The 26,202-nt window shown below is 47.3% G+C and overlaps 5 protein-coding genes across 7 annotated transcripts; 3 read left to right on the top strand and 2 right to left on the bottom strand.

Annotated features, from left to right (window-relative positions):
* Positions 1-237: 237 nt before the first annotated feature.
* tmed8 (transmembrane p24 trafficking protein 8) lies at positions 238-3,666 on the top strand. Of its 2 annotated transcripts, XM_076161751.1 has the most exons (6): positions 239-397; positions 953-1,064; positions 1,148-1,232; positions 1,327-1,420; positions 1,580-1,873; positions 2,286-3,666. In XM_076161751.1, the coding sequence occupies exons 2-6, from the start codon at positions 955-957 to the stop codon at positions 2,507-2,509; spliced, it is 807 nt and encodes a 268-aa protein (XP_076017866.1). In that variant the 5' UTR covers positions 239-397; positions 953-954; the 3' UTR covers positions 2,510-3,666. The 2 variants fall into 2 exon arrangements, with proteins under 2 accessions (XP_076017867.1, XP_076017866.1); XM_076161752.1 differs by lacking the exon at positions 953-1,064 and having other exon boundaries at positions 238-397.
* Positions 3,667-4,745: 1,079 nt separating this feature from the next.
* On the top strand, positions 4,746-8,187 carry LOC143009529 (kelch domain-containing protein 1). Its single transcript, XM_076161533.1, has 13 exons — positions 4,746-4,940; positions 5,019-5,189; positions 5,272-5,377; positions 5,796-5,912; positions 6,009-6,122; positions 6,207-6,387; positions 6,479-6,601; positions 6,669-6,856; positions 6,955-7,154; positions 7,239-7,330; positions 7,432-7,486; positions 7,634-7,731; positions 7,835-8,187. Exons 1-13 carry the CDS (start codon positions 4,879-4,881, stop codon positions 8,053-8,055), a joined length of 1,728 nt encoding a protein of 575 aa, XP_076017648.1. The 5' UTR covers positions 4,746-4,878; the 3' UTR covers positions 8,056-8,187.
* Positions 8,188-8,316: 129 nt separating this feature from the next.
* gstz1 (glutathione S-transferase zeta 1) lies at positions 8,317-10,289 on the bottom strand. Of its 2 annotated transcripts, none has more exons than XM_076161661.1 (9): positions 10,000-10,289; positions 9,657-9,708; positions 9,493-9,560; positions 9,328-9,408; positions 9,058-9,183; positions 8,873-8,948; positions 8,711-8,763; positions 8,582-8,631; positions 8,317-8,491 (listed from the first exon to the last, which is right to left on the bottom strand). In XM_076161661.1, exons 1-9 carry the CDS (start codon positions 10,027-10,029, stop codon positions 8,365-8,367), a joined length of 663 nt encoding a protein of 220 aa, XP_076017776.1. In that variant the 5' UTR covers positions 10,030-10,289; the 3' UTR covers positions 8,317-8,364. The 2 variants fall into 2 exon arrangements, with proteins under 2 accessions (XP_076017776.1, XP_076017777.1); XM_076161662.1 differs by lacking the exon at positions 10,000-10,289 and adding an exon at positions 9,790-9,896.
* A 201-nt stretch (positions 10,290-10,490) lies between these two features.
* Positions 10,491-16,175, top strand: aldh6a1 (aldehyde dehydrogenase 6 family, member A1). Its single transcript, XM_076161660.1, has 12 exons — positions 10,491-10,799; positions 11,537-11,578; positions 11,678-11,752; positions 12,043-12,204; positions 12,322-12,400; positions 12,643-12,945; positions 13,034-13,155; positions 13,470-13,659; positions 14,145-14,326; positions 14,411-14,590; positions 15,462-15,560; positions 15,653-16,175. The coding sequence occupies exons 1-12, from the start codon at positions 10,761-10,763 to the stop codon at positions 15,755-15,757; spliced, it is 1,578 nt and encodes a 525-aa protein (XP_076017775.1). The 5' UTR covers positions 10,491-10,760; the 3' UTR covers positions 15,758-16,175.
* A 270-nt stretch (positions 16,176-16,445) lies between these two features.
* On the bottom strand, positions 16,446-22,580 carry LOC143009711 (basal body-orientation factor 1-like). Its single transcript, XM_076161787.1, has 12 exons — positions 22,537-22,580; positions 22,206-22,458; positions 21,380-21,445; positions 19,689-19,832; positions 19,528-19,608; positions 19,360-19,430; positions 18,728-18,872; positions 18,458-18,484; positions 17,741-18,231; positions 17,546-17,650; positions 16,724-16,795; positions 16,446-16,545 (listed from the first exon to the last, which is right to left on the bottom strand). Exons 1-12 carry the CDS (start codon positions 22,578-22,580, stop codon positions 16,446-16,448), a joined length of 1,599 nt encoding a protein of 532 aa, XP_076017902.1.
* Between the last annotated feature and the right edge of the window lie 3,622 nt (positions 22,581-26,202).

Genomic DNA, 26,202 nt, shown 5'->3' with positions numbered 1-26,202 from the left:
ACAAAGGTGCAATAACATTTGGTTGAAAACACTAAACTAAGTAAATTGGTTGAATTCATTCACTTTAACAACGCCGCTGCTCTATGAATCCATTAGTTACACAGTATGAACAGTCGTTAATGCACTCGTTAATGCACCCGATATCCGGGGCTGCCCGAGTATCCGGGGCTGTATCCCGAGTCGGGCTCCTCTCCGGATATTCGTCGAAATCCGTCAATGTTCGGAAAACACGGAAGCGACGTGCTTCGTGTGTGTGTGTGTTTTCCTGTGGAGCAGCAGCTGGTGTATATGTGTGTGTGTGTCACATGACTGCAGTGCCATGGAGGCGTATTTCCTGGTGCCCTCTCGGAGTGATTTTGTGATACAGTCGTGAGTTTATCCTCGGCGTTGCGTTGTGGTAAGAAAGTTTGTGTCATATTTTCCATAAGCGCTTCTTTTTTTCGTGTCCGCTAGCTAGCCCAGCGTGCTAACGAGCTAGCCGACTGGTGCGAGGTGACGTCTGCTTACACGACGGAGCTAAGCTAACACACACGCACGCGCGCGTCTAGCTCGTGTTTGTTTGGTGTTTTGGTGTGATGATGTAAACATGCGTCAGTAAACTGGCTAACCCCGCAGTTACCCGCTCTGTCTTCACCACTCTAACTGTCTCTCACTCTCTCTTCCCCCCGCTTCTCTCTCCCGCCGCTCATTTCCGCTGTCTACTTTTTTGTCTCTCTCTCTCCTTCTGACTCCCTCCATCTTTTTCTGATTAACTTCATCTATCTCATTTCTGTTTGCTCTCTCTCTCTCTCTCTCTCTCTCTCACACACACAGTCTCTCTGGTCTCTCTCTCTCACACAGTTTCTCTGGTCTCTCTCTCTCTTTCTCTCTCAGAGAGGGGCGGATGCATCTCCCCTCCTCCTCCCCCCTCCCTCCCTCCATGCACACTGATGTGTTTGCCCTGTCTTTACAGCCATGGACACATTAGAGGCGACATCAGAGCTGCAGTCACGTCTGTCCTCCCTCTCCATCGCCTCTTTCCCTGGGATAATATCAAATCAGTGTGAGACCAAACCTCTGGACAGGTGACTGGACGTTTTTAGTGGAACTAGAACTGCGTCGCAATGTTATTTTATTCATTCTCTATTCTCTCTCCTCTTCTCTTCAGACTCCAGAGTACAGACCTTTCCAGCTGCCAAGCCAACATGGATGAAAGCACAGCGGATTCAAGTCAGCCTTCTGAAGTATTAAGAGTAAGTAATAAGTAATGTGTGAGTATTATGTGAAGTACACTTGTGTTTGTTTTGGCACCTATAAAGTGAGTGTTGTGTGTGTGTGTGTTTTGAGGATAATGAAGAGTCTCCCGCCGAGCCGGCCCTGAGGGAAGGAGCTGAGGAGAACAACACTGCTGGGAGCTGTCAGGTCTCTGGGGAGATAAAAAGTGAGGGCCTGCTGGGTTTGCCTCCATGATGGCGCTTTGTTTCCTGTGTAATCTGTATTCAAAGGTTGCGTCGCATGCGTGTGCTGATAATGAGAATCCTGCAATTTCCAAAGGCAAATCAAAGCCAGATAAGTAAATGTCAAAGTTGCTGTTTTGCAGCGCAGATGCCGCCCCTGCAGCCCCCAACGACGTGGACATCTGCCGCGCTGAAGGAGCTCAAGGCCAAGCTGCGAACGGAGAAGGACAGCGTGGTGACAGTGTACCGAGGTGACATCATGACGGTTCACGTGCCCACGGTGCCCGAGGCCAAGAAAGTGTGCTGGGAGTACGCCACAGATGGGTACGACATCGGCTTCGGCATCTACTTTGACTGGAGTCCTGTCACGACCCGCTCCATCACCGTCCACATCAGCGAGTCGAGTGATGATGAAGATGAAGAGGAGGAGCTGGAAGGTTAGTGGGTGCTTGACCTCGCACTTCAATTAAGCAAATCATTCCATTGAGAAGAAGAGTAGGTTAAGCATACCTCCACCAAGACCGAGTAGTCTTCTAGTAATGACTCTTGATCAAACTTTCTCCATTGACAAACCAGCAAACTGTTGATTCTGCCATCTCCACTTCCAGAATCATTGACAAAATTATGTTATTGACTTACTGTAGTGCCAAACTGTTTTTCTCCCTGGCTCTCCATAACATTTAGAGATATCCTGCTAAAAGACAAACATGGCCCAACCCATAACCTGCTGGGCGAAAAGTCATTAAAGTCATGAGCTGTGTGTGTGTGTGTGTGTGGACGTGCGTGTGGTCCGCCTAAAACCTGAAGCAGTGTGTTAACTCGGCGTTGTGTGTGTGATTTCTCTTGCAGCGCCCGTCGGTAACGGAGACGTAGAGAAGGGCTCCAAAACTACGAGCAACTCAAACTCAAACGTGGCTGAACTGTTGCCGGTTTACCGCCAGGACAGTCACATGTCGGTGTTGGGGGGAAGCCACGAGTTCCCAGGTGAAGGCACTTACCTCATCAAGTTTGACAACTCCTACTCACTATGGCGGAACAAGACGCTCTACTACAGAGTTTACTACAGTGCCTGAAGAAGCCAGTTAGTCTTAATATTACTCCCAAAAATAATGAAATATTTTTGATTCCATTCAAGTAATGATAAAGTTATAATATATATATATATATATAACAGGTGAATATAGTCGTATCTATTTTTTGCTCTATCAGCATTGACCCAAGGCCACATGTTGAATTTATACGGTCGGATCATTTTGAAAGAAACATTTGCTGCAATATGTTGGATCCTAGATATTTCCAGAAGCCTTGTATATGTGCCATGTTCCCGTGTGTGTGTGTATGTGTGTGTGTGTGTACGCACTGTGCAGTCCGGTGACGTGCCCGTCATAAAATCTATATATTGTCTTCAGCTGTCACATTTCTATGGTAGCAGTGATCAGGGAACACCTGCGGAGGATGTGCTTCACCAGCCCGGGTGCTTAATCAGCTGTGCTCTAAACAAATAGGAGATTTCTTATTTTGTGTGTGCGTCTGTGTGTGTATGATGCATTTGTATGTGTGCGTGCGTACGTGCACTTTTTTGTAATTGCAATCGCTGTGTTGTTACCTTTCTGTATTTGCTTGCTGCTGTAAGAATTCTTTTAAATCCACGTGAAACTATCTGTGTGCTAATCAAGAATATATAATTTATATAAATTCCATGCACAATATTTTCAGGTTTCTATGTGTATACGTGTGTGTCACAGTGGTGTGTTGATGGAATATATGTCCAGATTATTGAATGTACTGAGGCAAGTCGCAACAGTTATTAACCCGAGTGCTTTTAATGACACAAAGCAAACAAAGCCATCCTTAATCACAGAAAGCTCTGATGTGTCTGGTTAGGAGTAAGGGGAGCAGACTAACTCATTATTTCCAATTGTATTTTATCTTCATATTCGTGTTTAGTGCACAGGTATATAAATGTAAGTGAAGGTCAATATGTGTTACTATATTCTTTGTGTTCTCTATATTTTCCATTGTGTTGTGATCTTCTTGTTTCTCCATTCGGTGCTTCTGTCTCTCTCGCTCAAGGCCGCATGCTCCCAAAGACTCTCACAGATTTTGCTGCTAATGCCGTATACTCAAAAAAAGCAACTGGTTCAAAGCTTCCCATGTTTGCTGTGCTGTACCTTCACTGTGAAAATTGTTCCAGAAATTTATATTACACAATAAAAGAGATGATTGTCTAGCTTTCTGTGTGACTTCATTGAGGTTCATTTAATCTCTTCACCTCTGATCGCTGTGGGTGTTTGGTGGATTGTTTGGAAGTTATTGCACTGATGTTGGATCAGTGTATCTATGTAAACTTCGATGTCATTAAGCTTCTAATGCGTGCAGTGTCACAGCCACATTTGTCACCTGAGGCGGCCTCATTGCTGATCCAGGATTAGAATGGCCCTCAGGATGGTCCCTTGTGCTTCCATTAAATTATGACATTGGGGGATTGATGTAATTGTTACAGAGGTGATGATGAAACCAGGCTTTATTTTCAGCTCTCCCCAAGGGCCATTCAGAGTCTAGAATTACATCAAGTGTCACTCATTATTTGCTAAATTTCTGAAGATAATAGGCTTATTATGTTTAGTTTCATCAAGCACTCTTGTCTATTTATACATTAGGAGCATAATATTCATTCATTTGGCAATATTTAATTTTAAAGGTCACATGCATATTCCTTCGTGAATTATTAACCAAAGATTTCTTTCAAACTGCTGAACAAAAGACATGTCTCACAAATAATTCATGTATATTCAGAGAATACCTCAAATGTTGTGAAAAAGAAATGTACATGTTCAGATTACAGAATGTACAAAGATGTGCAAGGTCCAGATATGTGTATCACTTGTAAAATATCAAAGGTATAGAACATTTAAATTTGTATTTGAAGTTTTATTCCTTGATTAAACTTACGATATTTGTGAGCAAGTAACCATATTTTCGCTATATGAAAGACTTGCACTAAATAGCGACATCTTCTGGTTAAAAAACTTAACTGCTTTCCCACTTAGAACATCACTTATTTTGTATACTTATTTTTGTCGATAATTCTGGTTTAATTTATCCCTTATTGAAAAAATCCTTATTAATTAATTCCATTGATTAAGTGCATAGCAACAGGATTAAAAAGCTTGTTTCTCTAGAAAATGACGACATGTGCTGCACAATACTGATTCTAAGAATTCTGTTCAATCATATTAGGCCAACTCCTACAGGTGTGCTTGTGCCGGCGCGCGCATCCGTCTAATTAATAAACGAACTGGATAATGAGGTCACAGGTGCGCGCATTTCCGACAGCACGAGCCGCACTCAGCCAATCAGCTGCGCGCGCCGGAGCTCCACTTTGGGGGCAAATCGGGGCAGGTGAACAGGCTCGCGCCGGTGAGTGAACCCCGGAAACAACATGGGGAAAATGAGCTTCTACGTCCTTTGGTCCCTGCGCGACGCCCCCCGGCAGTTCATGAGGTAGGTGTCCGCTCAAAGGCGTCCTTGTGCCGCAACAACAATCACTCACCCGCCGTATCTGGGTCTCCACTGTCGCAGCAAATCCAACCGAAGGTGCTTTCAAGTCCACATCCCGCTGCCTCTGCCCAAACAGCTCGTCATCTTCGGTTTGGGCGAGTGGAAGTTCAGCGAGGCGACGATCTCAGTGGAGGTTCTGGTCAGTGAAGAGGTCGAAGCCCAGAGAATCGGGACTCTGTCAGCTCAGGTCAGGTATGTGGATGAGGTGAGCTGCGGCTGCTGCTACTGTCGCCCCCCTGCAGCTTCACACTCGGCATGCGTGTGACCCCTTCAGGTGCCTGAGCTGGGAGGGAGACTGGAGCTCTGACCTGGTCACGGTGGCTGCAGAGAGACGCCGCAGAGGAGTTTACGGCAAGATAGTGCTGACAGTGTGCGGACCGGTAAGAGGACACATGTGCAGGTATAGACACAAAGGTCACAGAGGTTATCAAAGGAATAATTATCATCATCTTATTATTCACTGACTAACAACCTGGCTGATATGTCTGATATATCTCTCTGTCTGTACTGTAGCGGTGTGATCTCAACTCCATGACATGTGTAGTTCTGTGGCTAAATATAGCTCTGATCTGGAATCTAGGTCGTTTCCCAGTTCCAGACTAGATGTGGCCTATTGATAGTCTGTCACGTGCCATACACACACACACACGCCTTTAAAAAGCAAATTCCTGGATGTGGACCTGCCTCAGTTTCCACTCAATCACTCCTTTACCCACCGTCGTTGTTGATAATAGTTTGGTGGGATCTTAAACCTCTCTCACTCTGTCCTCTCTGTCTCATTCTGGCCCGTGACCTCAGGATGAACCCAGCATCTTCAGCAGCACTCCCCTGGTGAAAAGGAAGCCTCTCCTCCCCGATCAGAGCAGCACCACTGAGCTGTGCAGCACATTACAGCACAGCGCCGCACATGAAACGGTGAGACAAACAGCTTCAAAGACAGTTTGGCAGTAAGGAATTCCAAAGTTTCCTCATGAGGTGAAGGTGTCATGAACATCTATCTTTTGCTTGTAGATAACTTCTGACTCCTCACGCTTGGGAGACAGCGTTTATTATGCTGAGCTTCAAACTAATATCCCTGAAACCCATGACTCCACTGTGGGGCACAAAGCCCCTGTATGGCCGACGGTAAGAGTCACGCTGAAGGAAACGTTATGTCTGCCTGTGGATGAAGGAAACCGTGGGGTAATGTTCTCCTGCTGCCGTTGAAAGGAGAAGACGCCGAGGAGGACGCTTATTAGCAAAAGGGGACGCCTCGCATGGAGCTCTGAGGACATGGACAGCCCCACAGAGGACGTGGACAAAGCTCCAAGCACAAAGAAGCGTCTCTTGTCCAGGATGAACAGCCGAGAAGAACTAACGGTGCAGATCAAGAGCGACAGCAACAGAGCAGGTAAGGAGGGGAAACGTGTGGCTCTGGCTACTTTGTGTTCACGTCCGGATATGCAGAAGTGTTGAGGATTGTCGCCAATGTTCAGTTTCAGCGTGTCCGTCAACACGCTGGAGCCATTCGATGTGTCTGATCGACCCCGACACGGCCGTTCTAATCGGCGGTGAGGCGGCGGAGCATCATTACTGTGAAGACTCACTGTGGAAGCTGGAGTTAGGTGAGTGACGCTCCGGAGGAAAGTTAGTCTGAGTAAAAAACAAACTAACATTCTGTCGTCCCCTCAGACGGCGACTTCTGGTTCCCCATGAACTCCTCGACATCTGGACCTGTGCCTCCGTGTGCCCGGGGCCACTCTGCGACCTACGACCCGGACTCTAAGGCTGTCTTTGTGTACGGCGGCCTGAGGGAGGGTCACAGCTACAGCGACATCTACATCCTCAACACTCTGAGCTGGAAGTGGAGGCTGGTCACTGTGGGTTTGCCCTCACTTTAGTTACTGACACGTTGTAGTTGTGTTCATTTAAAGATGATCTCATTGAGGTGCTGTAACACGTTCTTCGGCCCGTTCAGGCCCAAGGAAGTGTCCCGACGCTGGCATATCACTCGGCAACCTTTTACAAGAGGGAGCTCTTTGTGTTTGGCGGAGTTCAGCCGAGTCATTCCTCCTCCGGCGACAAAACCTGCAGCAACGCTCTGTACATCTTCAGCCCGGAGTTTGAGCTGTGGTACCAGCCCATCGTGGAGGGGAACAGACCCCTGCCTCGCTTCGGGTCAGTGCGCTTTTCAAAATAAAACTTCACTAATCTATTTTAGCCCCGTAGAGAACTTTTGAGCACTGATTTCCTCTTTTATAGGCATTCGGCTACGCTGCTCTCAAACAAGCTGCTGATATTTGGCGGCCGGAAAACGGCGACGTACCTTAACGATGTCCACATGTTGGATCTGGGTGAGACACGTGTTCACTGGCTGTCATTTGGTGATGATGTTGCCAAGGTGATGGCACTGAATAGTTGTTGTTTCTCCTCCCCCCTGCTGCTGCGGGCGAAGGCTTCATGGAGTACACAGCTGTGAAGTGTGGGAACATGCCGCCGCTGCCCAGAGGGTGAGAGCTAGACCAGTCAACCTTGAGTAATGTCCTCGCCACCATCATCTGGGTTTAATATGTTGACAGCTTGGACAGCGTCAAAGTTTGAGCCGAGTTTGAGGTTTGTTCACTATTTGTGGTTTTGCTGAATTTGCCCACTGACAGGTTTCATGCAGCGCTCCCAGTTTCAGACAACAGGATCTTAATCAGTGGAGGCTGCAGTTCAATCGGGACCCTGCAGGACGTACATGTCTTTAACATGGGTGAGCGTTTGTATGTTTGTTTGTCTCTAATTGGCACTATGAACCAGATGGACATACAACATTGCCCTGCACACTGATGGTTCCTCCCTTGGCTCCTCCTCAGACACCAGCATGTGGAGCTCTGTGGTCGCTCCTCAGCTTTGCTCCAAGCCTCGAGCGGGACACAGCGTGATCGCTCTGGGCCGCTCTGCACTGAGGGGCACGGGGAAGCACGAGCAGGCCGACACTCACGTCACTGTGCTGGTGTTCGGAGGCTCAGACTGCTCTGGGACTTTCTACAATGACACGGTCAAGTGCTCCGTGGAGATTCCAGGTGATAAATGAGAGAAAAGAACCTGAAGGATTCCTTATTAATTAATCTGGAAATACATTTCAAATCGTTTTATTTATTGAGTAAGTTGTGAACCTGTAATAATAATTCTTACATCTCTAAGTGTATTATTTGTTTTTCACATTTCTTTTCCTGCTTGTTTTCTGTGCTGCATTCTGAAGCTTTAAGCCTTTTTTTGCTTTTAGAGAGAATCTGTGAAGTTTTAAATGAAATGAAATAATAAAAAGCTTTTTTAAAGGAACACAAGAACATGATTACTTGCCTCACACTTTATTGAAAATTACAAATGATCATCAGTTATCCTATGAGCGCAACTCCACCGGTGTGTCTGGCTGGCATGAAGGGTGGCTCACTTTGAACGCCTCCATCTCCATCAAGCTTTGATTGAGCCTCTGGATGGTGGGAAACTGACCCATGTCCACTTTGAACCTGCGGAGGTCACATTCACAACAAAGTCTCAATAATGGGGGAGGACGCAAGACTTGAAATCTAAACTCAGAGTGTTTCTTAATGTCTTACCTCTCTGCATTGTAGACTTGAGGGACCAGACAGATGTCAGCCATGGAGATCTACAGGAGGCGGAGAGAGCTTTAAGTATCTGCTGTGTCACACTTTAGTCATATTCTGATTGGTTGAGCTTCCTCTTACCTCATCCCCTACACAATATTTCCCTGCCGTTTGCTTCAGAAGAGGTTCTAGAGCTGCAGGAGAACCACGAACGTGTTATTATTATTGTAAGGAATGTCTGCTGATTCATTTTTATATTAACATTTAATTGATTTTCTGAACTTAAGTATGAGTTTGACCCACATTGAAAACCACGCTCAAGGAAATGCTGAGCCCACTGCACTTTCTCTGCTCCCACTTTCTGGATCACGTACAAATTCTGGAAGATTCAGGAATGAAAGCAGAATGAATCCTGAGCTTGCACTTCTTGAAATTTGACAGCCAAAGTATAAAATATACAGTATAAGCGAGTCCTTCGGCGTAATCACCTGCAAGGGTTGGATCCCAGAGGCGATGAGGTCACTGATCATCCGGACCTGCGCTCGTTTCTTAGGGTCGGCCGGGAGAAGGCGAGGACCTGGTCTGGTCTCATCGATGTACTGGATCACTGCCAGCTGTGCGAGGGAGAGAAGACAAAGATGTAGACTGAGGCTTTGCAGGGTGTGATTGATCTCATTCTTCCAGGTACTGGGAAGTTTGAGAGGACGTTTCCAAGAACAAATATCTTCAACAGGATGTCAACGTATATGGAGACTTACTGACTGAGAGAGGGTGATGCCATCAATCTCGACTGCAGGCACTTGTCGCATCGGGTTTAAGGCCTTATACTCCTCTGTAAGCTAAAATACACAGAACCTTCATGAGACAAGACATTATCCAAGTACAGTGACTCCACATTACTCACTGATCTGCTGTTACTGTACCTGCTGACCTCCATCTTTGATCAGATTCACAGGGACCTGGTCATACTCAATGTCTTTCAGAGCAAAAGCTGTGGCACGAAACAATTCTCAGCATCACGTCATCACAGGAATCCAAAACAATGAAGTGCAACATTGAAATAGACAAATCATGTGGTCTGACTTACCGATCCGGACCCTCCAGGAGCAGGAGCTTCTGAAGTATCCATGCAGGACAGGCTAGAAAAGAAACCTCCAAAAATTACAAACCATCCAAAAGACATATTCTCTCTTCACAACATCAACTTTAAACTGGATCACCTTGGTGTGTGTTGCCATAGTTTTCAGTTGCAGACAGATGTGAATGAACTATAGCAAGTAACTCTAGTTTTGTGTGCAGAACTAGTTGAGTCCCTTCACCCAGCAGCCAATGGGATGAGCTGATAAACTCCCTCCTACCCTCTCTGCTGCATGACTAAGCACCATTTTGGCTTCATATGTTTCACATTAGTGCACATGGTTCACATTTACCTTAGCGAGGAAAGCAAAGCACAGGCGCATGCTTGTTGCTGTGGTAACGTTTCACTTTATTCTGGAGATAAACTCAGACTGAGGTCGTCCAAAGCCCCGCGTCTTGTTTAGGTGACACGTAATTCATTCCGAGTCATTCATGGAACTTGCTTGATGTGGTTTATGCTGCAGGAGTTGAGTTCTTTCCCACCCGAGATTTGACAACAAGGCGAGAAGTCCAGAAGTCTGACACGGAAGAAGTAGGAGGATGAACCGAGCTCACTGGTCCTCACAGTTTATGCAAATTTAGGGTAAGAATGTTATGGATACGGTTATGTAGCATGAAACGGCCATATTCGTGCAGAACCGAGATTGAAATGCGACGTTTCCGCGTCACGTGATAGCGATTGACCAATTAAGCTAATGTCGAATCCCGGGTGGGTGGAAAAAGTAACGCGAGACGCACCACTCCGATCAGTTACGTAACTTCTTCCAGTCGGTTTGTTGTTTTAAGCCAACATTATCTAAGGCGGGGGCTCCGACGATGTAAAGCAGCGATTGGACAGTAGTTATCTAACGTCGACCAATCGCAGCGCCTTACTCATGGCACTTCCCCCCAGGGAGCCAATGGCAAGGCGTGCGCTGTGTTTAGAGCCCGCCCACCTGCAGGCTCCTCCCCTTGTGATAGAGTGAGCGGGGGGCGCTGCTCTCTGCTGGCAGGGAGCCCACCAGCGCCGTTACGTTCCTACGCTGAGGAGGAAACACTGAGTGACACTTCCACGATGGCGTCCACAGCTATGAGGTCGCTGCTCAAGGCAAAGGTGAGATTTACACATTTATATACCGTTCAATACCTTTTAAACAGCTCTGTAAACCAGTTTTGGCAGCTGTCAGTGTGTGTTTATACAGAGTCACGTGACACGAGAATTCCTGCAAAGACTCTACTAACTTCATTTGATGTCATCCCTCAAACTAAAGAATCCAGATGTTTGCTTTTAGTCATGTACAGTTGTTTTTTTACAGCAAACAACTGTACAAGTGACCCAAGTTACAGCTTTAATGTGCAAATCCGACTCGTGTCTCTACTCTAGATTAGATTAGATTATTAGAAACATAAAAATGCTTGCACAGCTGCAAAAGACATCAACAGATTTCACACTAGTTTTAAACGTCTTTAAGTGTTTCACCCACACAACTTTAATCTGATGGGCATCAAGTTAATCTGCCTGTAGCTTTGTTAAGATTTCTTATTTCTCACCATTCTAAAATGAGCAGACAGGCAGGAGGGTGCTGAGTAACACCGTCTGGATGTGTATGACCCTGTTTAAGGATACATTCCATTATGAACCTGCAGGCCTGGGCCTCATTCATACTGCAGCTCAGCTCTGCAGGCTCGACTTTGACCCGTTCCTCTACTTTGAAGTTGCTCAACAGTCTTATGGTGCCTGCAGGTTGAATCTGGAAATGGCTGGTTGCTCACATGTAATGTTTTACTTCAAGCACTCTGCAACAAACCAGATCATGGCTCTGTCTTCTTCTTCTTCTTCTTCTTCTTCAGGTCCCGCTCCAGGTGGGCCGCATGTGCTACATCTCCTCAGTGGTGAGTTAAGCTGATCACTTCACCTGTCCTGCTGCCTTCACACTTGACTTAGCTGATTAGTAATGCAGATGTGATGTAACCTCTGCTCTCTCCTCTCAGCCCACCACCAAGCTGTTCATTGATGGGAAGTTTGTTGAATCGAAGACTACAGAATGGATAGATATTCACAATCCTGTAAGTGTTTCACCTGGACAGTGAAGTTCATCAGGGTACTTCATGTTCTCAGTCGGCTCATATACGTATGGCTGATGGAGAATATGTACAGCAAGTTGCTCAACTTGTTTGTCGTCTTTTGCATAACCTGCATGCCAGCGCCTGTTTGCACAAACTCATTCTACTCTATGACATCCTGAATCAATATGTTGAGAAAATCCTGTCCTGCAGCCCTTGGTCATGTATTTTAGGTGCTACCTCTAATCTGGACACCTGCTCTTTGTGTTCTGATGCTGCTGTCTCCCCTGCAGGCTACAAATGAGGTGATCTCCCGCGTACCCAAGGCCACCCAGGAGGAGATGCTGGCTGCTGTGGACTCCTGCTCCAGGGCCTTCCACTCCTGGTCCGAGGCCTCCATCTTGACCCGGCAGCAGGTCTTTCTGCGCTATCAGCAGCTTATCAAGGACAACATTGTAAGCGGACGGCTCAGATTGTTACATGTGCAAACCGAAACACAAAGTCACGACTCAGCAATCATGAGTTTGAAGTTGAAAATGGAGAATTAACATGAGGATCGTTCGACATTTCAGAAAGAACTTGCCAAGTCCATCACAGTGGAACAAGGCAAGACCCTCGCAGACGCAGAGGGGGATGTGTTCAGAGGATTGCGTAAGTTACACACACACACACACACACTGTCAAAGGGCAGCATGTCGGTAAAGGCTTGCCTGTTAATCTGATCTAACATTACCTAAAGGTCACATTAATGGCTAATCGGGGGTGGAAAAGATGACGAAATGGCCTTTGACCCCATGAGGCCTTTGACTTGTGTTTGTTATTGAGTGTGAGGCCAATATCTGATTCTACTTTTGAGCAGGTGTGAGTCTTTTTGTCGTGTCTTCTGCATGCAGAGGTTGTGGAGCACGCCTGCAGCGTCACCTCCCTGATGCTGGGCGAGACTCTGCCCTCCATCACCAAAGACATGGACACCTACACGTACCGCCTTCCTCTGGGCGTGTGTGCCGGCATCGCCCCCTTCAACTTCCCCGCCATGATCCCTCTGTGGATGTTCCCCATGGGCCTGGTGTGCGGCAACACCTACCTGCTGAAGCCTTCGGAGCGCGTTCCCACCTGCGCCATGCTGCTGGCCAAGATGCTGCAGGACGCCGGCGCTCCGGACGGGACGCTCAACATCATCCACGGCCAACACAGCGGTAAGAGGACATCACTGCAACGAAACAACAGTAACGGAAATTAGTCACAAGAAGGAGTTAAAGATGGATTTGTTTCTTTCTCCCTCAGCTGTGAATTTCATCTGTGATCATCCCTCCATCAAGGCCATCAGCTTTGTTGGGTCAAACCAGGCAGGGGAGTACATCTATGAGAGAGGCTCCAAACAGGGCAAGCGTGTCCAGTCGAACATGGTGAGCATCAAGCAGGCTCTCATTAGAAACATGTCTGGATCCTTCTGTAAATGTCCAGAAGGTGGCACCATCGGACAAGAAGTTCAGTTTAAAGCTTTGACCTCCTCTTCACTCCCTCTCCTTACGAGACACACAAATCAAACGAGGTGCAGCACAGAGATTTTGATTCCATGAGAGCTGTGGGAAACGTAAAGTGTCTGTGCTGTTGGAATGTACGCACCCAAACTAATGACATCCCATAATATGTTTGTGTTCGTGTGTGATGGCCACTCAGCTGATATCACGCCACATAACCACTTCTCATGTTGCTTTAGGGAGCCAAGAACCATGGTGTGGTGATGCCCGATGCCAACAAAGAGAACACCCTGAATCAGCTGGTGGGCGCGGCGTTCGGGGCGGCGGGGCAGCGCTGCATGGCTCTGTCCACCGCCATCCTCGTGGGCGAATCTCGCAGTTGGTTGCCGGAGCTTGTGGAGCGTTCTAAGGCTCTTCGCGTGAACGCAGGTACCGCGCCCCGTTTACCACACCCTTCGCTTTAGGTCCCTCCTGAGCCCCGTTCAGCCCCGCGGGCCCCATTCAGGGGGCCACCCACGCCGCCCTAACCACACCTCTCGCCTTTTGCCCTGTTGTAACTTCACGTTGGACTGAGCTGGGCGAGAGGCCTGGTTGAGTCAGCCATGCTGCAAATTTGTGGGCAGATCTGCGGTCCAGAACTAAATAGTGGTTCAGCGCATCAAATCCTTTGAGAAAGGAAGTGGATGTGCAGTGAAAGAATGGCTCACCCTGTTTGCTGTAATATGGACTCTAATTTGTGCCGTACACAGGAAACCCCTAAGCATCCATTTTTGAGGGAGTGCCTCAGGGTGCCCCTCGCCCTGGCTTTTGTGTGTTTGCGGCTTCAGAAGTATTTAGATGCCAGCTCCCGTAATGTCCTCCCTTCATGCTCGGGTATGTAACCTTATAGGTGGTTGTTTTTGGGGCCCTGCTAGGAGACCAGCCTGGTGCAGACGTGGGGCCTCTAATCTCTCCGCAGGCCAAGGAGAGAGTCTGCAGCCTGATCCAGAGCGGAGTGGATGAGGGAGCGTCCCTGCTGCTGGACGGCAGAAGTGTGAAGGTCAAAGGTTATGAGAATGGCAACTTTGTGGGACCTACCATCATCAGCAACGTCCAAGTATGCGGTTTGACGTTTGGCACGCAGTCAGATTTGCACGACAGCAGCATAAATCTAACGCTCCTCTCCGTCTGTGCTCCTCAGCCTCAGATGAAGTGCTATTCTGAGGAGATCTTCGGGCCGGTGTTGGTCGTCCTGGAGGCAGACACCCTGGACGACGCCATCCACATGGTCAACAGCAACCCGTACGGCAACGGCACAGCTATCTTCACCACAAATGGTGCCACCGCACGCAAATACACTCATGAGGTGGACGTGGGCCAGGTGAGCGGCTCTGACCTCCAAATGTGTTCTTCTGTTTTGGGAGAAAGGAGAAATTCACATCTGTCTGTGAAATCTTAACAGCAGGGAGCACATTGCAGTTCTGTTTGAGAAGCTACACACACACACACACACAGTACAAAAAAACACAATCATCTTCCCTGGCAGGTACAACCTTGTTTGCCCCGAGCTGAAAATATGCACCTTCGCTAACCCCCTTCTTCTCCATTTCCCCACCTCGTCAACACTGCAAATAGCTACAGTAAATATGTATCTGTCAAAGGGGAAACAGGGGGACGTGGAAACATTTCCCCTGGTAGCATTCGAGAAGGGGAAATCTGAAATTAGACTCAAAAGGGATTCCTAAGCTCCTGTTCGGGTTTTAGCGTAAACATGGGCAGCCTCCAGCCTGTTTGTTTGTCTGCGGAGAGCCAGTTATGCCCTGTGTTTGCTGTTCACATGTCGGGGAATGCTGCGCAGGCCCATGTGCTGTGCTCGTCTCCAAGCCTCCATGCAACAAACATCATCCCTCTCTTTTTTTGTTCCTCCTGCGTCTTCGCTTAAAGGCCTCGGTGTGTCCAAACTAGAGCGTTAGAGCAGCCGTCCCTGCCAGCTCCTAGAGCCTTCAAAACAAAATATTTTGCTTAGTTTCTCTCCCCTTTCATAAGGAAAACCATACCAAGCGTCCAAAACTGTAAATAAAAGCCGCATGTTTAGTTTTGTTTGGTGCTGTTGTGTATTATGTGTATTTAAGATGAAGCGTCTCGCTCCCCAGCCGCCTCTTAGTCACTCACACAGTTTACTCGGTGAGGATTGTTTTGCCAAGCTTACACTTGGAAGTGGAAATGAAAGAGTAAAAACGCTGTTGTTGCAGGTCGGAGTCAACGTGCCCATCCCCGTCCCCCTGCCCATGTTCTCCTTCACCGGATCAAGAGGATCCTTCAGAGGAGACATGAACTTCTATGGCAAACAGGTGGAGATGAAACCAAACATCTCTCTTGTTGTTTAAAGGACAAAGTAAGTGATGGATGCTGGATGGAAACATGTGTGCTTTATTCTCTACAGGGTATTCAGTTCTACACACAGATCAAAACTGTAACCTCGCAATGGAAGGCTGAAGACGCCACCCTGAAGAGCCCTGCAGTAACCATGCCGACCATGGGACGCTAACCAGCTGGTACACAGTCCATCCCACATGTTAATGAGACAATAGAAAGGCAAACAGATCAACCAAAGAGCACAGATTCACTTCTCTTACTGATACAAACTGAGCTGAAGCTTATTTTGGATAGGAATGTATGAAGTTGTACAAAATCTGGTAAACGATCATGCAGACGTCATGCTGTGTGTGTGTCTGTGTGTCTGTGTGGAACAAGACTTGGACCGACTCCCCTTAGTGCAATACAACTCCAGTAGTAAACTGTGTGTACTTACAGTGGGACTGTATATAAACCCATAAAACAGCACAACACTAACGAATGTACGTTACCATGGACACACCACATTCTGTTCCACTTGACTGCATGCATGCATTTTATGGTGCAGCATCAGCATTTTATGTCGGAGAATAAAGAGGTATTTGTTTAAACTGGACTTGTTATACTATGCTACAGTGTGTGTGTGTGTGTGTGTGTGTGTGTGTGTGTGTGTGTGTGTGTGTGTGTGTGTGTGTGTGTGTGTGTGTGTGTGTGTGTGTGTGTGTGTGTGTGTGTGTGTGTGTATGTTAGAGAGATTTTCACAAACATCTTAACACTCTAATATAAACATAATTGGCGTTCTGGGAAAAAGTTGGAGAGCAGCAGCGCCCGGTTCCACCAGAGCGCCCGGTGCCACGGAAGCATCCGGTGCCAGACTGAGGTCATGTGGTGTGTATATCCGGCAGGCTGTTTGGGTTGGAGGGCTGGATGCACGGAGGCGCCTGGGTGATGAAGGTCGCTGGGGACGACTTGTCTGTGCTTCTGGAAGACACTCATCATCATTATGCACCGTCTGATAAATCATCTACGCGCCATCATGTTCTCTCTGCCACATGTTGTCTCAGCTAAACATGCAGTGAGGGAGCAGTAAATCTGCAGCGCTCATAATTACAAGGACCAGATCAAATTTGTATTCTCATGCATTCCTCCGCTGGCTTACCGAGCAGCGTCACTCTCAGTGTGCTTCTTCCTTTCACAGGAGGCAGACAAAGCCAAAGGTTGGCTGGCTTTCCTATCAGGGGGAGCAGAAATGCAGAGTTGCAGTTAAGAGCTGTACGTCGTATTGAAATGAGGCGTTTTTGACACGCTGGTGTGTGTGCGGAGTGCGGGGGGGTTACTCCGGGTCAGCGCGCAGCACACGGACCCCGGCGCTGCAGAACTCGACGCTCCGGAGTCGCCAAATGTTGTGTGTTATTCTGCCGGACTAGGTGCCAGACCGCTGTGAACATGAATATACATCTGCTCGGCCCTGCCTCACCCCCATGCTGATCCCCTGCACACTCCGCTCTGGGAATCATGTTAGCAGCTGCTCCTCCACCACAGGCGTTCAAAGAAACAAAATAAACCCCAAGTGCACGTGAAGGAGGGCCAATAGGCTGAGAGCAAATCGACGTGACCATATGTTTGTTTCCAAGCACACGACTCTGTGGCTGGGACTATTTTTACTATTGTGCCCAGACTCTTTCTTCATCTTTTTTTTTATTTTTTCTTTATTTTTTTTCAAAGCAGTTGGACGGAAAAGAAAATTGGTTGAAGCCTAACTGATGTTTTTATGGTATACTCTAAAGCATTAAAAAGAGGGAGGAGTCACCAGAGGTTCAGGCCGAGCCGCCGCTCTGTATCGCCGCTCTGTATCGCCGCTCTGTGATCATCAAGTATTGAGTATTAACTTCATTTCAGAGATTCAACATGGACGCCGATACAAAGTGATGACGGCGAGCGATGAAGCAAAGAGGGGTGTGACACGATGCCTTCACTGTACCTCGCTGTCTGTCCGTTCATTTTGGCGAAGAGAAGCCTGAGCACTTTCTCCTTCTGCTCCCACGACAGGTCGGACACTTCCACCTTGTCGCCTTGCACATGAGACCTGACAGAGACGGACGACACGATGAGTTAAACCTCTTCAATAAGATCAGACACAGATCTAAGTCGTGGAAGTGATGGGCTGAGAACCTACCACCTCTCTGCCTCCTCCAGGTCGGAGTAGACACAGTTGGTGCTGTGGGAGCTTTTGCGGAAAGTGCGGATTTGCGGGAACTTGGTCTTTCCCGCCGTGGCCTCCCTCATCCTCCGGTGATACGCCTGCAGCGCCTCCTCTCTGTACTGCAGCCTGCTCGCCGCCACCTCCCGCCTCACCTGGAACAGGGCGTCGTGGAAGAACAGCTCCAGCTCCGTGCGCTGCTCCACGATGTTCTCCGCCAGCTGCCGGACGCGAGCCATCTCCCTCTCGTACACGCTCAGCACTTTACGCATCCTCTCCAGCTCGGCGTGTCCGGCCTGCGTGCGGACCAGCGCCCGGTGCCGGGTGTCGCCCTTCTCCCGCTCCAGCTCGGCCACCTTCACCTCCAGGGCCTCCTCCAGCCTCGCCACCTTGGACTTCATCTCAGACAGCTCCCTGCTCTGGGCCTTCATCTGGGCTGCGTTCTTCTTCATCCTTATCTCATGAGCCTCCTAGGAGAGGAAACAGAAAAGCCGTATATCAGGCTCACTGTGGAAACTCTGGAATCAGTAATGACTCTGTGATTGGCTAAACGGCTTTACGGCTCTTCCTTGCTTTACCGCCATCATGAGGCGCAGGATTAACATGCCCGCTATTTATTTGCCTTAAAGATTTGGTGCCTGAAAGCAGCGAAGGTGGAAGCCGCTGAATCTTAACCCGTACACCAGTGGAAACTGGCCACAACCGCCGACCGCTGAGAGGCTGGCTGGTAGTCGGCAGGTGGAGGGGGGGAGAGGGACCACAAGTAAAATACACAGGGTCAGCTCCAGTAAACAACACGGGGGGAAAAAACCACCTGAAATATGTTCTCACATCTGACAAGTGCTTCATAACTCAAACCGGGCCGGGATGGACGTTTTTAGAGATGAATGCTCCCCATCCAAGAGACGGACGGGCGGGCGAATAGTAGCGGCGCTGTTTGCTGTCCTCTGGGTTCACGTGTACCTTGTTCAGTGCCAGGGAGACGTTTTCCTCGGCCAGCGACCTGGACTCCCTCTGCAGGTCCTCGCCCTCCCTCGTGTGGTAGCCCAGCGCCTCGTTCAGACGCACGTTCTCCTTGAAGACGCAGCGTGACGCGTCGTCCAGCTGCCTGCAGAGATTTGGGTACAAAAAATGAAACTTTGGGCTTTAAACGTTCTCCTGTGCTAAGACTTCTGATTTCATAAATGCTACAATTAGACATTTTGCCCCCCAGCCACATTCAAACTTAATGACTGGCGATGAGGCAGAATCAGCAGGACCACACCAGCATCAACGTCAACATGTTACAGGCTGTTAAAAGGAGAAACTAAACACTGCAGAGGCGAACTATATACCGTCCGGCCTTTACACTAACAAACTAAGCTCCTCCACGCGCGCTTTAGTGTATCCGCCTCTCTGTCAGCCATTCTGGGACGGCTTCGTATGTGATGGTTGGCCATGTCAGACAGGACAGGATGGGACAGAACGGGACAAACCATTGCGGTAACGGAAACAAGCATTTGTTCGTTTTCCACACGCACGGCAGCAGCAGCAGTTATTTGTAGTTTGGGAGGCTACAGATTTGGTTTGTAATGGGCCGGTGGAAACACACTCACAGAATGGCCTCAGTGTGGGCCCGGGCCGACAGCAGGCCGACCCTCTGCTCCGCTTCACTCTCCAGACGAGCCTGCGGGGCAAAGACAAACCCGCTCACTGTTCCACCTGGGAGGATCGGACCGGGGGGACGCTTCAACCCCCCACACTGCCGATCTGACCCCCCTTACCTTCTCGGTGAAGAATCTGTACTCGATGGCGTTCAGGGTCTGCCTGTGCTTCTTGTCTGCGATCTGCATGTTTTCTTTAATCTAGCAAACACAGAAGATCACAGTTATTACACTCAGAACAGCCATTATTCTATACAGGAACCAATCTCTTCTCTTCTCACGTTTCTCAGCTCTTCCTCCAGTTGGGCTTTCCTCTTCTGAAACTCTCTAATCTTCCTCTTCTCCTCTTCGATGGAGTCAAACTCGCTGGATCTCCTCTTGAACTTGTCTTCCAGCTCGGAGATTCGAAGCGTGTAATCTTCAACCTGTCGCCGGGGCAGAATCAACGCGGTTACACACACACACACATGAAAGAATGGAGCCTTATGAGAGATATCGGGTGTGATTAATGCACGCCGACGCTGTGAAACAGCACCCGCTTCTCCCCTCTGAGACGTTCCCAGGGACTGAGAGCAGCTTGTGTAGCTTGGGAAGAAGGATTCTGTCAGGGAGTTCACATGGGTCAAACTCTTTTACAACCCAGCCCAACTTAAGTACAGATCAGTCAGGCTCAATACCTCAAGACGGAGGGAAACGCTACTGTGGATACACCCATCTGAGCAAAAATGTGACAAAGTGACCAAAATCATGAGAGACAAGCAAAACATTCACCCGCATACATGTACATGACGACTAAATGAGAGGTTATTGACCATCTGATTACAACTCTAGGCCCAATTGTTATTCTTCAGATAACTCTGCATATGTTCAGCTACAACCTAAATGTACCCCTGATGCCGTATATGTACACAACGCTCAGGGGTTTGTGGTATCTCGTCTGCTCCGTCCCTTTCCAGAGAAGTATCTTTAACGAAGTAATTAGTTTTGCCTGCAAGTCTTTTTTGTTTCTCTCTATGGAATAAGTGAGCGACTCTCTCAGCAGTTAAGGAGTGTGATCACGTCTCGCTCCTTCAGACAAAAGCCAGGACACTCGCGTCCCTCTTAAGTGCCTTTGATGAAGCTCTTTCCATTAGCTAAGACACATTTCCAGAGTTGAACCGTTTTAACACCTCGCGATGGGAAAAGAGCGTTTTAGCCCGAGTCCGTCTTTAGACTCAACCACAACAATACGTTTCCCAGCGTGGACATATGTGACGGCTCCATACGTGTCTAAAATAGGGACGTTTCAAGTCGGTCCAGACCGTGCCTCCTTTTTTTTTTGTTCTTCAGAAGCTTATTGGTCTCATTTTTACCAGCATGAAGTAAGAGAGCTGGGAGCTGGAAAACAGCTGTTTGCAACTGCAGCAGAAATATTTCGCACGCTTTAGCTTCGTTAAGCCACACCAACACCGTGATGTCAGTTTGATGCTCCATCACAACGGTGACCCCATCCAGAGAAGCTCCTTTGCTCTAACGTTACGCAACCTCAGCTGGTATTGTGGAGTAAAGATCGATGATATGTGAGGAGTTGTTAACACTGTCTTTTCCCCAAACTAAACCCTTTTAAATTGAACTTTTTCATCGGCAGCCGCTGACAAGGATTAAAATAATTTCAGAGCATGTGACTTGGAATGTGCGGGATTGTTTTTTTGTTTTATGGCTGCTTTGTTTGGTTGTTGTTTTCTTATGCAACGACTGTCAGCGTAATTACACGGAACACACAGCTATTTACATACAGCACAGTGCATTTCTGAGATGCTGTATGTTTAATGCAAGTTTCTCTGTTGACACATGACGCCCACTAAATGACAGTAATGTAGCGTTGGACAGTGCCAGCGGCGGGGTTATTGTGGAAATAACACGGATTGTACATGTTTTGTGGCGATGGGGTATCGAGTTTCGTATCTTGTGGCTTTGTGTTCTATGAACTCACCAGTTTCTTTTGCTGTTCACGTGCATGAGCCTCTTGTCTTCTGAGCTGCTCCAGCAGGCTCGATATCTGAGAGAGAGCGAGAGAGAGAGAGAGAGAGAGAGAGAGAGAGAGAGAGAGAGAGAGAGAGAGACGCAGCATTACAGACTGTTTTCATCTGTAGAGTTACCAGTTTATTAGGAACAGCTATAACTTTACAAAAGCCCTATAATAAATCTTTCCTTTGTGAAACTTGTGTTAATATTAGTTTAGCATATTTAGCCTTGTATCAAAACTTTTACAGATTGTCAAAAGATTCTGTATACTATTTATAAACATCGACCAGATCACATGGTAACCAACATAGAGGTTACATGTGAACTAAAGCTTAAATAAAGATCGTCTCACACACTGTATGGAGATAAACAGTGTGTGAAGCCCTATGTTAAACATATATGTGTATGTGGTGTAAATGGTTCTCTTGTATGGAAAGTCCATTTCTAGGCAGCGTGACTAATGCCTTGTAAACAAACCAAACATGCTTTATGTGTTTTCCTATGTGTCATTCGTTACATAAACGCCATTCAACATGAAGTATATTTGCAACAGATGTATATAACAATTACACAAACACATACAACCAACAAAGATACCATAAAGATGAAATGTACTGTAGATGACGTCACATTCTCTAACATGTTTTTGCTGTTGACACACGCTGCGTTTAGGAAAAGAGCATCCACATGGAGGGAGTTGTTATCTTGTGTCATTCCGGGGCCGGTGTGAGCTCATGAACGCGGCTCTCTGGAGCCCTTTATGCGGCTCTCCGGGGCCCTTTATGCGGCTCTACCTTCTCCTCCTTCTCGGCGTCTTGCTGGTGCAGCAGGCGGATCATGTCCAGCGCGTCTCGCTCCGCGCGCCGCCGCTCGTTGCTCATGTCCTCGTTGGCGCGCGCCAGCTTGTAGCATGTCTCGCGGTACTGCGTGCGCGACAGGTCGGTCACGCGCAGCTTGGCCTCCCATAGCGCCGCGTGCGCCTTCACCTTCTCCACATCGCTCTCCTTGTCGCTTTTGGCTTCCTGCTTGCCGTCCTTTTTCGCTTTCCTGCACACAAACACAATCGCGTAAAAGCCAAAGTAAAGTAAACATATATGAACTACACACACATGCGCACTTACTTACCCGCCTTTCGCCTTCTTTACCTTCACAGGTTTCTTCTTCGGCATCACTGCAGGTATGTCTGAAACACTAAGTGCTGTTACAGACTAATGACTCCAAGCGCTTCAAGTGTGGCGACCAAAGCTCTTGTTTGGTGCAGTCGCCATGGACACTGTAACCAAGGAAGAGGTCAGATGTCACCACTGCTCCTTCACAGGGACACAATCAGCTGGAGTGCGGAGTGTGGAGGCTCTAAGTTTGTGTTATTGGCTGGATCCTTATCAAATATCATGATGTCGTGTTAATTCACGAAACGCTGTTGTGTAGAAGTCTGCTGACATATCTGACCTAAACTGAATTTTGGACTTAAATTGTAGGTCAAAATAGATTTAATCTCTTTCAGGAAAATTGTTGTGGTATGCACATATGTATACTTATCTTGTAAAGTAATGTGACTGTTTGCTTTGGCTGTGTTTGTTTCAGAGCTGTGATTGAAGTTTTGTTTGGGCGCCCAGCTGAAGCAACAACCCAACCACCCCGAGTTTCTCCAACCGCTGCTGGTGAGGGAAAGTTTAGTTTCATAGTTTACAGTCAGTTTTACTTTATGACACATGTGACATTGCAGATTTCTATCCAATGTATCATTTTAAAAGTGCACAATTGTGTTCCTTGTGCACCACGAGCCTCTTTTGTTTACTGCTTCCATCTTGTATTCCCCCTCCGCTGCCCAACCTGCTCATTGCTCTGCTCTTCTATTGTCTTCTTAACAACTTGCTTTTTCCAGCACGCTCCAGGCTTTATTCTGGCTGTTTACAAGGTGATGTCGGTGACATTCAGATTGGGATTCTGTGTTTGGAAGCTATTTCGAATGACAACAAAAAGCGTAACCAGCCCTGTAAGACATGTGTAGCCCGTGAAAGCAAAAGTGACTTCCAGTGACAGGAGACAGAAGCCTATCAGTTCTCAAAATAAACCCCTTTACATATGTCAGCCAATGTGGGATGTTATTACAGCATTTAAATATCTGTTGCGCTGAACATCTAGACTCTAGACTGACACAGGATGGCTGTATATTTGTCACTTGGCTTGTAATTATGGTCTTCACAAGCTGGGCTCTATCAAACAAGATCTGTTTGCACATGATCTCCTCCCACATGATGACATGAGGTACATTTGGCTCCTGACAACAGTATTGTCCATGTTGTCCTGAAAAGAACTATGTGTTGTTCGCTCCCATCCCGCGCAGCTGTTTTGTTTTTTTTCCAAAGTTATGGGAAAACCACTAAGATTAACATAACTGCAGTTGGCTTACATTTCCAAACATGCTAATCCAAAAGACACAATGTTAAGTTAGTGCAGGTCATAATTCCAGCTCCGAAACCACCAAACGCCCTCCATCATCATGTTCATTTTACAGCAGTAACCAGACAACGTCCAGCAGAGATTATGTATCAGACATAAAAATAACGACAACGCAGATATTGCAAAGCGTTGGGTGTAGTTACTGTAAACTACATCATATAGGGTCGCTCATTGCTCTGGCATCATGAACAGAGTTTGAGGACTAAATTTAAAGGTAATTGCTATGACAGTGAGGAGAGAAAACTGAAATAACCCTCAGCCTTTCAAAGCTGTCATTATCATTGGAATTGTAATGACAAGGTTTGGGTCTCTTCAATGGACTTCTTGGGGTAGGACACCCACAAACATGGCATTCCTGAGGGTAACACTGCAGCATATTAATGACACACTGCAAAGTGTAGATTACAAACCAGGGGTCCCTTCTTCTGCTTTACGGGTTCTGTTAGCTTGCATCAAAATTCCAAACCTTGTGTTGAAACTGCCGCTGTCTGTATTTGTAATCTGCTGCGTCACGTTATAAAGCCCAGCCTGACACACACACACACACATGCAGTGCAGAGTTACATGACATCCTAACATCATGTGGAAACCAGTCGCCATTGTTTTATCAAGTTGATTGCAGGTTATTCAGTCATTCTTGCTGCTTTAAAATCTAAATGAATAGGAAACGTAATTGGAGAACAACTCATCTCATTGCGTCATGTTATGATGGCAACATGTACTACAAGCTGAAACATCTGTGACTCACGGTGGCAGCAGCATCAGAGTCGGCTTACAGCTGTCAAAACACAAAAGGATTCATGTCAGTATATTAATATCTGTCCCAATAACTGCAGAATGTGATGGAAGATCGCTCCAACTGCAGGAAAATACCAGAAAATTGTTGAATGAATGAAAACAAATGAAAACATTAGATAACATGGCCTCCAGTATTTTAACAGCACATGTTCTTTGCCCGGGTTTTATCAGTCACTTTATCACAGTGGTCTCATGGCAACCAGGACAGCTATGGGCAGTAAGTCAGTGAGAGGTCCTGCACATGCACGCTTTGATAGGGGCAAACGACCATTCTGGTGAGCCACAGGATTGAAAAAAGTAGCCACAGTATTTAGAAAAAAAGTAAGGAGGGAAGAAAGTCCAATATTTTTAGTCCAAATTACAGTGTTGGAACAGTGCTTTGCACAGTGGAGTGTCCTGGGAGTGGAATGGCATGATCGGTGAACACTGGTGCCAAACCCCACCCTCCCCACATTGTCCTCTCTGTGGACTTCCGCCCTGCACGCTCTTGTGCCCGTCTGCAGGACCTCTGCCCTCTCTTCATCCTCCTGACCCGGCAGCACCCACGCCATGACATGAAACAGCCTGATTGATATTATAAGTGTATGTTTGGTCAGGGTGGGGAAAGGGTCAGGTCACCCGCCGGTGCCAGAGCTCCCTGCCTCCTTTGCTTCTCTGTGCTGTTTCTGTTGAGACAAAATGGGTGAAGAATATCACATCACAGTAGGAATCTCAGTTCGTGTAAGGTTGCAGTGTGTCTGCGCTCCATCTCCAGGGGGAAATCCTCCATCCTCCGTGCCTCTACATGCTTCCCTCATTGCAAACATGACATGGGAAAAGCAATGGTGATACACTCCATCATGGCTAAAGAGGTCATGCAGCCACCCACCTAAATGGAAGAAACAGCCACTCATGCTTTTCATGCATTCTCTCGTGAAACGTGCCTTGCTGCTCAAATATTTTTCCCTTGGAAAGCCTGTGGTTAACACAGGGATGAGTGGGAGTGAGATGATGGCTAACATTCTTTTAACTTTTATGCCAGCTGGAGTGCAGGTTGCATTTGCACGTCTGTAGGGTTGGTGAAAGGGGAGAATATAATGTGGTAATTCATGCGGGGATTTAAGGCAGATTTATAGCCAACAAGTCATTCTTTGCAACTGCTGAGAATGATCTGACTGCCGGTCCTGCAAAACAAAACAGCATGGCGTCTTTTACACCTACAAGCATAAGTGTGCAGTCTGAAATGACATTTTGAGGCTTCTGGTAATGACACCGCTTTACCCACAAAGTGACATAGCATTTTAAATAAAGCCAAAACGACTTACTTCTTCTTTAAGTTTAAGACCAAAATGATCTCAATTACTGCGGTGGCTTAACTGATTTCAAACCGCTGAGGCTTTTCTGTACATACAGAGGAGCACCGGTCGCTCAACCTACACTGCTAAATACAAACTTTGTGACATCACTGCTAATTTAGGTCCAAAGCCAAATTTAAGCATCGGGGTGAACTTGTGAAAGTCTTAAGAGTTGAAGATTGAAGGAATTTCTGGG

The sequence above is a fragment of the Genypterus blacodes genome, unplaced genomic scaffold (assembly GCF_046128005.1).
Source record: "Genypterus blacodes isolate CSIRO-AG114 ecotype Tasmania unplaced genomic scaffold, CSIRO-AGI_Gbla_v1 ptg000112l_1, whole genome shotgun sequence".
NCBI classification, from domain to species: Eukaryota; Metazoa; Chordata; class Actinopteri; order Ophidiiformes; family Ophidiidae; genus Genypterus; species Genypterus blacodes.
Note: the sequence above shows the minus strand (reverse complement) of the source record. Positions and strands in the feature narration are given on the sequence as shown.